The sequence below is a fragment of the Saccopteryx bilineata genome, chromosome 2 (assembly GCF_036850765.1).
Source record: "Saccopteryx bilineata isolate mSacBil1 chromosome 2, mSacBil1_pri_phased_curated, whole genome shotgun sequence".
Taxonomy (NCBI): Eukaryota; Metazoa; Chordata; class Mammalia; order Chiroptera; family Emballonuridae; genus Saccopteryx; species Saccopteryx bilineata.
Genome location: NC_089491.1, coordinates 14784836 through 14797143, shown reverse-complemented (window position 1 = coordinate 14797143; position 12308 = coordinate 14784836). Strand labels below are relative to the sequence as shown.

General features: G+C 43.1%; 1 protein-coding gene across 2 annotated transcripts in view; it reads right to left on the bottom strand.

Moving 5' to 3' along the window:
* Positions 1-162: 162 nt before the first annotated feature.
* The window catches only part of FBXW2 (F-box and WD repeat domain containing 2), a 42026-nt gene continuing 29880 nt past the window's right edge, over positions 163-12308 (bottom strand). Inside the window, exons 7-8 of one of the 2 annotated variants that reach the window (XM_066256373.1) lie at positions 11513-11682; positions 163-5230 (exon numbers count right to left, since the gene is read on the bottom strand). In XM_066256373.1, coding sequence (XP_066112470.1) covers positions 4942-5230; positions 11513-11682 — 459 coding nt within the window. In that variant the 3' untranslated portion in view covers positions 163-4941. Of the gene's footprint in view, positions 5231-10048; positions 10245-11512; positions 11683-12308 lie in introns of those variants that run through there. The other variant, XM_066256372.1, reaches the window with a different exon arrangement.

Sequence of the window (12308 nt, the reverse complement as noted above, 5' to 3'; positions counted from 1 at the left end):
TGTGGGGCTTACATTCTAGTACATGCAGAAACGGTAAAGGAACAGAAATCACATAAGGGACAGTTCATTTCTAAAAATAAACCATAATCACTTTTGAAAAATCCCCTCTGAATTGGTCAGGGGTAAAAAAAAAAAAAGTAATAAAATAGTAAACTACAGAACGGATTTTTAAGGAAATGCAGCTTTATTACTTTCAAGTACAAACAATAACTTGGGTGTGGCTAACCAAATGTTGCCTAATTGAGGAACCTGTTTTAATATATAGATAAAAATGATTTATAGTTAGGACCATCACTCACGGGTAAAAAGAAAGTTCTATGATGCACAAATGTAACATCTCGTCTTACAGAGACACCTTGTACCACAATCACGCCACTATTTGTTTAAACAATCCCTACTCCCCCCTGCCCCACAGTCCAAATATAAATTTCACCTCATTCCCCCTAGATCACAACGTACATCTAATTAATTAAACATAAATTGATGAATTTGACCATCTTGCTAGAGATTTGGATTGGTGAGACCAGCCTTTTTCAACCTGAGTCTTCTCATCAAGGGCACTAAATCTAATTTAGTGAAGTATGCCTGTTCACAATGTGAATATAAGGACTCCAAAAAACAAGGTATTTTATCATCTGAAGTAATAATTTTCCTGGTTTAAGTATGCAAAAATACATCTTGATTTGTGCACATTCCTGAAGAGAAGTAGCTGATTCTTCAAGCTACAGTAATTAGGTGGGTTTACACTGGTCAGGGCTGTTGCACTAACTTTAAGCATTGAAACCATTCTACAGATGGGAAACACATGGAAACAACTTGACAGCAGAAACCTTTTGCATGGAGCATGACCATTCACCCTGATTAAGCTGACGGGAGTGGTGTAAAACTATCTAGTAATCCGTTTGAGGATATACATATCCTGAACAAATTCCCTTTGCTAGGGTAGGCACGGGGAACCCTGGGTCAGAGACACTGCCAAAGATGACTACTGGCATTTCTGTCAAGAATGCTAACCTGTTCCTTTCCTCAAATGCTCCATCTGGGAACTAATTCTCAACAGTGGCTCAGTTGTCTTAAACATCCTGGCAAGCACCAGCATAACCAGATACAAAGGCTGCATCAAGAGAATAGACCTAAAAGGGCTTCTCCCCTATCCTGACAACTCTGTGTCCCGAAAGGCAAAGGGGACAGTGTGCCTTGCCCAGGCTGCATCTTGGAGCAGCATTGGGATTCTGCACACTTCCCGACAGAAAGGCAAGTGATTCAGACACCTAGACCTGCAAGAAGCGCATAGAAGGCAGTAAAGAAAGCTAGAATGATGGTGGGAAGACACACCTGTTGGCTCCCGGGAAGCCAGGGCTCACATCCTTCAAGGAGCTAGCTGGCTGGGTTTGGCCAAAGCAATGTGTAAAGCCAGATTCCATTCTTCTTAGCTACTTCTGTTTGGGCAAAACACCTAATCTTACAGAAACAATTTCTTCATGTCTAAAATAATACTGTTTCCAAATGTATTTCTTTTCACCCTAAGATATTTTATAAACACAGAGCAGTAATCATTCTCCTGAGAGCAAATATTAAAATAATTACATCATTCCCATTCACACTTTACACCAAGCACTTTCAATGGCCAGAACATAGTAATTTTTAAACTACGAAAGATGAAGTGCAAACTGTACACTTTAACAGCAATATGCCCCACCTTTCACTCACGCAAAGCTATCTGAACATGTGAACCTTCCTTCAGAGCTTCTAATCAAAGTTGAGCCCCTCCCTGGAGGAAGCCTTTTATCCTATTTCTCTGCTGGGTCTGAAAGTCAGGGTAGGACCAGTTCTGACAACACTGGCTACTTAAAATAATAGGGCTGCAGGAAACTAGCTTCCTCTGGAATGGGATCAAAGTCTGCTACAAACCTCACATTCACTCAGCTGTCCTGGACCGCCCTCACGCTGCAGCCTGGGATGTTATGGACTCAAGATACCCAATGCGCATAAAGAAGGATGGAGTCCATCTGCTCATGAGCTGGCGAACTTTTCAGAAATGAGAATATTCACGAAAGGAGAGGCAAAGGCAACCCCCTCACCTCCGAGCTAAGGAAGCAGATGTCAGTGTGGCTGGAAGAAGGCCTCCTCACTCAGGGAAAGGAGGCCAAGCAGCTACAGCTTCTTTGCCCTTGGCTACTTCTTTCGCTGACTTGCCACTTTATTTCTTTAAAGGATGAGTTAGTATTCCATTTTTATAAAAGCTGGCAATAGTATGACTGAATCTACCACCTATACAGCGATTAAATAAGATGTTCCGGTGCAGTGAAGGCTGGTGTGAGGAAAAACCCTGTTGGGACCCCATCCTGCCCCAGGACTGCTGTTGGGACTGGCCACACTAAGCACCACCTTGGTAACACCGGTATTCACACTGAAAACGGAAGAGGGATATGTCATTCAGTTTTCAGATCGGTCATTTCCAAAAGGTTTTTCCCACAAATGACTATTATTATAAATGACTTGCTCTTTGAAACTATTAGATACATCTCAAAGTGAGGCGGGAGTAGGGAGGGTCATGAAATCCATAATCTCGGTTATTCGTTCAGGCTACAGGAGAAGGAAACAGTCATTTGCCCTCGTCATTGCCCAGCCTCCTGAGGCTCCTGCAGAAGAGTCTGGCTGTCATCCGGGTTCCATGTCTTGGAGCTCTTCTGTGTGAAGAGTTCAGACACAGAGCTCAGTATGAGATGGATTTGGAGGACGGAGGAAGATAATGGTATTTTACCTGATTCCTTTTAGAGTGTCAACATATTAACTCAGCCTGTCCTTGAAACCGACCATCTGTTCTTGCTAATGTGGATTCTAGAGGAGCTGCATCTCCACTCTGCTGGGAACCACTCCTCCCCACCCACAGTGGATATACTTTCTATCAGTCAGATAGGTCCTAGTTCTTACGTTCATCTTTAAACCCCTTTCCTGTCTGTGAATGGAACATGCCCTCCTCATTTTCTGTAACACAATGGGAAAGTTGAATGGCCAGACAATTATGTTAAAATATCTCCACTGCTGAATCACAGTAGTATTCCTTAACTTTACAGGAACGAGAAGGTGAAGGTCACCAACTGGCAGCCCGCAGACATGATTTGTTTAGCCTACTATCTTCTAAATCATCCTCAATTAGTTGTCAACATTTTAAAAATCAGGGTATTTCAATTAAAATTCTGGATTTCTACTTTCTCCTGAAAAATCCAAAGACCTGCCAACATTAGGCTCACTTACGCCTGACACTCAGAGCTGAGCGACTGCCTTGTCCAATAAGCTTTCCGTGGTTCCGCACAATCCTACCCAGCATACTTCACTCATTTGTCATCTGCATAACTCCCCTAGGCACGTGAGTTTGTGAACTCAAATCTAGGGTGATTCCTTCATTATAAAGATTTAAAAACTGAGGGCCCGGGAGAGACGGTTAACGTGCCTGAGGCCATCCATCCAGTTAGAGGTGAAAGGGAGAAAAGCCAGGGCCCTATCTTTCTAATGTAGCACACTGCTTCTCTACAGATCCACAACTCCTATCAGCATTGCCTCCACTGATTATTTACATCCAAGCAGAAGGTTCTATTTTCTACATTCTTCTTTTAGCCATCCTTTTCATATATTTGATTTCCTCATAGATGACAACTTTTGTCAGTGATCTCATTCATATATTATTACCTCCAATCCCAAAGAAGTAATGAATCAGAAATCAGACAAGATAACTTTTACACAACTCAGCAGATGCAGGACCAGAAAGAATCTTACAAATCACTTAGCGTAACAACTAGCTACACAGACAGGGAAAATGGGGCCCAGGAAAGTGATATGCCTGAGGTTGCAGGATTCCTAGGTAACAGAGCCAATCTTCAATCTTCAACCTCAGTGCTCTTTCTGCTACACTGTGTCACCTCTGTGCAGTCACCTAGGTTGTGGGAGACACGGACCAGCTTCCTCCAGATGAAAACAAAACTACAGAACTCCCTGACATCTCAGACGTGGACAATCTTGATTCTCTCAAGAACTAGGGATTTGCCTGACCAGGCGGTGGCACAGTAGATAAGAGCATTAGACTGGGACGCAGAGGACCCAGGTTTGAGACAAGGCTCACCAGCTTGAGTCCAAGGTCACTGGCTCGAGCAAGGGGTCACTGGGTCTGCTGTAGCCCCCCAGTCAAGGCACATATGAGAAAGCAATCAATGAATTTAAGGTGCTGCAATGAAAAACTGATGCTTCTCATCTCTCTCCCTTCCTGTCTGTCTATTTGTCCCTCTGTCACACACACACACACACACAAAAAAAAAAAATCTCAAAAAGAAGAACTAGGGATTAGAACATATTATAAACAATCAATTTATAGAATGGGATTTGTACTGGAAGACAGATTTTCTTTAGGACTGGTATTTGGTGGAGAGTTTTCGAAGGTCACAGGGGTCACAGGACTTGGTGGTCTTCCTGACACTGGTTGTTATAAAAGCTAAGCCCCATGTGAGAAAAGTTGCTGTAAAACATCATAGCACCTTTGCTTCAACTTCAAAAGAAATAAAAGGCAATGGTAAAAAGCTTTAATAATAGACTGAATGTGTTTTTTATAGGCAACCAATTAGCAGATTAATAAATCATTTAAATTTCTTTACTTAAAACCAATATTCAAGAAAGATAAATCCAAAATACATCCTCTTATACTGACCAACATAACTAAGTACAAATGAAGTCAATGGTGTACCCCATTAGCATGCTGCATTGTATGTCAATAAAACGAGCCCTCCCCCACCCAGAGCCCTGGCCCCCTGGCAAACATAGATAAATGATTGTGCACTGCGTGATGATACCATTGAGAACTTTGGTTCATGCAGTCGGCTGCCAGAGAGGTTGCACTCAAAACCCGCAGCCCCGGCACCCAAAGTCAGTCAGCGGCGGTGGCTCGTGGGGTCAGCCGTGCTCCTTCCACAACACCAGGTGAATACTGTGGTCAGGCATGCTGGTGGCAAAGACCAAGCCCGTGTCATTGTGCCCATCCAGTCCATTCAGCCAGGAAGCTTCTCCTGCCAGGAAGCTTGAGCCTCTCTTTGACTTCCTGTATTCTGGCAGGGGCCAGCGGCTGATCAGGCTCTCAGTCCGCAAGTCCATGATATATAAGTAGCGGTTGTCAAACAGCAGGGCAAAGACATCTCCAAAACCAAGCAAGGCCAAGTTTGCTATCTCGGGAGTTTTGATGACTCTACAAGGATGAGAGTAAGTGATGTGAACCAGAAGGCAACTTTGCTTTTGTTTATGCTACTGTAATCTTTTCTGGAGACACTTTAAAGGCAATACAAAATTCAAGCAAATTTAGAGTTAAATGAAAGTTTTTGATAAAAAGAAAATATGAGCCTGACCAGGCAGTGGCACAGTGGATAGAGCGTCGGACTGGGATGCGGAGGACCCAGGTTCGAGACCTCGAGGTTGCCAGCTTAAGCGCGGGCTCATCTGGTTTGAGCAAAAAGCTCACCAGCTTGGACCCAAGGTCACTGGCTCAAGCAAGGGGTTACTCAGTCTGCTGTAGCCCCCTGGTCAAGGCACATATGAGAAAGCAATCAATGAACAACTAAAGTGCCACAATGAAAAACTGATGATTGATGCTTCTCATCTCTCTCCATTCCTGTCTGTCTGTCTGTCCCTATCTATCCCTTTCTCTGACTCTCTCTCTGTCTCTGTAAGGAAAAAAAAAAAAAAGAAAATATGAGGACAAAAAGTTCAGCCTACTTTAAAACACAGGGGTAGGGGGTAAAGAGTTCATAATAATGTAACACGTGTGTAGGGAGAAAGGTGGTATTTGATGAATGATTATAACAGCACAAACTGCCCATCCAAGCTGGAAAGGATCTCATAGAGTCTCTCATTTAACACTCATTTCCAAGCCATAAAGAATGAAGTCCAGGCCCTGGCCGGTTGGCTCAGCGGTAGAGCGTCGGCCTGGCGTGCAGAGGGACCCAGGTTCGATTCCCGGTCAGGGCACATAGGAGAAGCGCCCATTTGCTTCTCCACCCCCCCTCCTTCCTCTCTGTCTCTCTCTTCCCCTCCCGCAGCCAAGGCTCCATTGGAGCAAAGATGGCCCGGGCGCTGGGGATGGCTCCTTGGCCTCTGCCCCAGGCGCTAGAGTGGCTCTGGTCGCGGAAGAGCGACACCCCGGAGGGGCAGAGCATCGCCCCCTGGTGGGCAGAGCGACGCCCCTGGCAGGCGTGCCGGGAGGATCCCGGTCGGGCGCATGCGGGAGTCTATCTGACTGTCTCTCCCCGTTTCCAGCTTCAGAAAAATTAAAAAAAAAAAAAAAAAAAAAAAGAATGAAGTCCAGCCAGGATAAACACTTAGGCTAAATATCCACAACTAGTCAATTACCAGATAAAACTAAAATGCAGACTCAACTCTTAATACTAGCTGAATAGATTTATTCGTCACATCCTAGAATACTGGTCTAATGAAACCTCCTGAACAAAGACTGAGAACCAAGTGACTCAGGCGCTACTCTCTGTGGGCAGCAAACACGTAAGTTCCTTTCTAAAACAGCAGAGACTGAAAATATTAAAAGCTTCCCAAATAATCCAGAAACATTTATTAGTAACAGATTCGTAAGAATTGGAAGAGACCTCAGGTTCACAGTTCCCAAACATCAGTGACAAAGATAAAAATGGAAGAGAGAGATCTAGGTAAATGGCAACACAAATGAAAAAACAAGAAAACCAACCTTAAGTCTCTGCTGTCTACACACTTTAGTGAGGTAAAAAATTTACAAGGAAAGTTGATATCCTCTTTGGAAGCACTAGGAAAACAGCTACAAGATGAGAGATCTACAGCCTGACCAGGCGGTAGCACAGTAGATAAGAGCGCCGGACTGGGATGCAGAGGACCCAGGTTTGAGACCTCCAAGGTCGCGGGGGTCTTGAGAACGGGCTCATCTGGTTTGAGCACAGTTCACCAGCATGAACCCAAGGTCCCTGGCTTAAGCAAGGGATCACTCGCTCTGCTGTAGCTCACAGGTCAAGGCAAATAAGAGAAAGCAATCAATGAACAACTAAAGTGCCACAACAAAGAATTGATATTTCTGGCCCTGGCTGGTTGGTTCAGTGGTAGAGCGTCGCCCTGGCGTGCAGGAGTCCCAGGTTCGATTCCCGGCCAGGCCACACAGGAGAAGCGCCCATCTGCTTCTCCACCCCTCCCCCTCTCCTCTCTCTCTCTCTCTTCCCCTCCCGCAGCCAAGGCTCCATTGGAGCAAAGTTGGCCCGGGCGCTGAGGATGGCTCCATGGCCTCTGCCTCAGGTGCTAGAATGGCTCTGGTTGCTACAGAGCAATGCCCCAGATGGGCAGAGCATCACCCCCCGGTGGGCATGCCAGGTGGATCCCGGTTGGGCGCATGCATGAGTCTGTCTGACTGCCTCTCCCTGTTTCCAACTTCAGAAAAATACCAAAAAAAAAAAAAAAAAAAAAAGAATTGATGTTTCTCATCTCTCTCTCTTCCTGTCCCTATCTTTCCCTGTTTCCGTCTCTCTTTGTCTCTGTCATACAAACATACATACATACACACACACACACACACACACACACCAGATGAGGGATCTACAAATTCTGCTTTGTGATAATAAGTTTGGACACTATCAACTAGTGTACGTCCAAGAGGTCAACCAGAATGACAGGGCCTGGTAGCCTGGTAACCTGGAAAAGTAAGAAAACAGCTGAAGATCAGCTGGGAGGGGAGATACGGCCTGACTAGGCGGTGGTGCAGTGGATAGAGCATTGGACTGGGATGTGGAAGACCCAGGTTCGAGACCCTGACGTCGCCAGCTTGAGGGTGGGCTCATCTGGTTTGAGCAAAAATTCACCAGTTTGGACCCAAGGTCGCTGGCTCCAGCAAGGGGTTACTCGGTCTGCTGAAGGCCCACGGTCAAGGCACATATGAGAAAGCAATCAATGAACAACTAAGGTGTCGCAATGCGCAACGAAAATCTAATGATTGATGCTTCTCATCTCTCCATTCCTGTCTGTCTGTCCCTGTCTATTCCTCACTCTGACTCTCTCTCTGTCTCTGTAAAAAAAAAAAAAAAAGTGAAGGATATGTGAGAGGTCATACATTATGAGCTCTAGAAGAGAGAATGAGGGTCCAAGGGAAAGAGTTACACAGAAGCAGATTTCAGTGTGATATTAGGAAGGCAAAAGACCTGTTTCTCACCCTCAACCTTTCTAAAACTGAACCTATTAGCCAACCCTGCTTCTCTTCTTTATTTCCTTGGTTGCTCATTCACCCAGTTGCTCAAGTTAGGACATGTAGCAACCGTCCAACTCTCCTCCTTACTCAAACCATAAATTCCATCACCAAGATCTACTGATTTTACCTCTTAAATTTTCCTCTAATTTATTCAATACTGTCTGATTCGCCACAACTCTGACATAAGACACCATCTTTCACCTGCACTATTGCCAAGAGTTTTCAACTGGTCTCCCCATGTCTTCTCTTGGCCCCTTTCAATCAGTTGACCTCATACTAAAATCTAATCCTATTACCATCTCATTAAAAATTTTAAACTCTTTTATGGTTCTCTGCTGAACTCGCACCTTCGGCCACACTGGTCTTTCAGTTCCTCAAATGCACCAAGCTCCTTTAGTCTCTGGGCCTTGGAGCAGACTGGTCTCTTAGTCTACAATGTCCAAGGAACTGAGTTAATGCAAATAATCACTCTCTAGAACTCAGCCCAAACCTCTTCCTCAAGGAATCTTTCCCTTGACTCCTCAAACTAGGCAGGATCTCACAGTACCCAATACTATGTTGCCCTTAGCACAACCAGTAAAATATGTGTATGTAATTAGCTATTGAAGGTCAGTCTTCCCTTCTGCTGGTCAGCAACCCCTATCAGTTTCGTAGGTATTTCTGCTGGTTCCAAGGGTACATCACAATGCCTAATACACAGGTAGGTACTCAGGAAGTACCTGCTAACTAATAGAGCAATGATGCAATGAACACAGGCAAATAAAGAGTCCTACAAAAGAGATCTGAAAGAAACTGGAAAAAAACAGCAAGAAAGTCTAGTTAAATCCCGTATCATCAATGCAAAGCCGAAATAACCAGACACTTAGAAAATTGGTGGCTAGGGAATAAGGCTGGTAAAGGTGGGCTGACTCCAAGACTGTAGCACAAATATGTTGCAGAACAGAATACAGGTCTTGATAGGCTCACAGCGTCTTTTGATGACTTGAGAATTGTAAAATGACATCCCTGTGGTTCATTCAGTTCAGGCCCCTGAACCGAAATAATGCTGCCTGCTCTACAGATATAACCTAGCTCACGTGACTGCCTCTTAGATGAACTGAGCGATATGCTGCCTTTTGTGCTTTACTTCTTTTCAAATAGCTTCAAAGAGTAAGTAGCCCTACCTGGTCCTAGCAACTGAGGCCACAGGATTTGTACTAAGATTTCAAAAGAGGTTGATTTATTTGTGTTTTGGGAGGGGTGGGGGGAACAAAAGATAAATTGTCCCCTTTCAAAGAAAAATCTAAACCTAGCACATTCTAGCAGCAAATACTCTTATAGATTTATTGATTAAAACTAGTGGATTCAAATTCCAAAACCTAATAGAACTTTTTTTTAGTTGATTGAGAAAGAGAGAAAGGGAAATAGGGGAAAGAGACACAGAGAGAAACATCATTTAGTTGTTCCACATACTTATGCATTCATTGGTCGATTCTTGTATGGGCCCTGACTGGATATTGAACCTAAAACCTTGGCATATTGGGACAACACTTAACCAACTGGACTACCTGGCCAGGGCCTAACAGAACTTTCATCCAGGACTCTGGACTCTACACTGTACACATTAAGATGAGAAAGGATCAAATTTAAAACTTTAGAGATTCTAAGCGTTAAAAAGACTATAAGACCTCTATTTTACCTGCCTTTGCACCATTCCCTTCCAAATTTTCATTCAAAACATAAACAAGACTAAACTGTAAAAGATGTGATTCCACATGGTTACAACCTGGATTTTTTGTGTGTGTAAAGTATCAAGCTCTTTCAAAGTTCCTTCTCTCTGGCTTACTGGTCTCTTAAGCATATGCTTGCTGGATGATCCGGCCATAAACAGATGGACGGATGAATGGATGGATAGATGGATGGATGGATGGATGGATGGATGGATGGATACTGGAGTAGGGTGTGCTACAGGATGTTGGGCAAGGCCTGTATGCTCCCTCAACTTCCGTTTCCACATCTATAAGATGAAGAGCTTAGATTAGTGTTTTCCAGGATCTGTCTGGTCTTTTTTTCCTCAAAGAATAGACCCCTTGGAAACTTAATTGGATAGAAATGTAAGGCTGATGTCAGGGAGACATAAATGAGGTTGTAACTGTGTGAGCAGAGCCAGGGCCCGCTGAAGTCCTGCTGGCCACAATAAGATCCCATACAAGCTGAGCTCAAAGAGTCATGCATAAAAACAATGAAGAGAATGTTCAATGTTCTGTACTTCCCCAAGCCAGCATTTCCTGAATCATGCTGTGAAATACTAATTCTGTGAGCTGTTAAAAACTGTTCCTCAAAAAAAAAAAAAAAAGTGTTCCTCAAAAAAAAAAAAACAACCCCCAAGAAAAAGAGCTTTGTGCAATATGAATGTTAGGTACAATAGTTAAACAAATTCAAATACATTTCTTTATGTAGGGCTTTCTAGAGCTATTAGTAATAATTATGTGCCAGGTCCTCAGTATAGGTATTCCGTTCAATCTTCACAGGTGAGAGACTGAGACAGAGAGATTAAGAACTTACGTAATATCACACAGCTCAAACAAGACAGCACTTGAGCGTGGGATCATAGACATGACCCCATGGTCGCTGGTTTGAGCTTAAAGGTTTTAAATCAAGGTTTGCTTATTACTAAAGTAAGTTCTCTTAATCACAATATGGCACTGGCTTCTATCCGTCTCCAATGAGCTAACAGATACCACCAATCTCCAAGAGAGGTCGATGACATGCAGGGAACCGCACAATTATTTGCCCAATTATTTTCTTTACTTCTCTAGAAAGAAACCCTACAGGTCTATTTTTCTATAAATACCTACTAGTCAACAGAAGGCCACTCAATCCTTCAATGAAGAATTTCAACAACTAGGAAATAGAAATTAAAATATTAGAACTAGAGAAGATGTGAAAGATCTTTCCATCTAAGACCATCATTTTCCAGAAAAGCATGTTAAATTCTGAAGGAGGAAGTGACTCAGAGTAAGGGAGGGACTAGATCCTAGATCATCTAGGTTCCAGCATATAATCCTTTCTCATTAATGTCTCTAAAACATTTTTATGTGTGAAGCTTTCAGCATATAACCCTGTTTAGAACTGATGTCAAGATTTCCCAAAAGCAAGTCACTGACTAGTTTATTGAATATTTAGCCTTGTCTTTACTAGTAAACTGCAACAACAAAAATAAAGAAATATTTTTTTTTATTGACAGGAATAACTGTCAGAGGTAAAGGTTCACGGAGACACTACCTGAGAATATCATAACTAGCGAAGTCCCATTGATAGAGGCCCAGTGCCGAACTACAGACGATGTATTTGCCATCAAAATGAAGTCTTGGCTGCAGGCAGATACTTCTATCCTCAGAGACAGACAATGTCTTTAAGCACTTGCAATTGATTTCTCTTCCAATTGGCCAAATCTATAGATAAAAGAAAATCAGGAAAGATGACAGATCACATCACCACAGAAACGCTTGTCCTTAACGTGGTTTTTTTTGCTGAATTCAGATACAAAAACAAGTAAACTAGAAAAACCACAGGTTTTACAGTTGAAAGGCATGGGTTCAAACTTTGATTCTGCAGTATATGCTGTGCTATCTTGGATAAAATACTTAATCTTTCTGAACCTCAGCTCCTACAATAATGATAATAATGCCTACCACACAGAACAATTTAAAAGTTGCACTAAAACATAGGTTAAAGTGTTCTGTAAACTTTTTGAAAAAAATTTTATAAAGTAAATGTTTATGTCTTTGTAGTTCAGACCTAAGAATTCAGGAGGGTAGCCCAGGTGGTGGCACAGTGGATAGAGCATCGGACTGGGATGAGAAGGACCCAGGTTTGAGGCCCCAAGGTCACTGGCTTGAGCAAGGGTCACTCACTCTGCTGTAGCCACCTGGTCAAGGCACATATGAGAAAGTAATCAATGAACAACTAAGGAGCCTCAACAAAGAATTGATACTTCTCACCTCTCTCCCTTCCTGTCTATCTGTCTCTGTCTCTGTCACCAAAAAAAAAAAAAAAAAAAAAAAATCAGGAGGGTAGA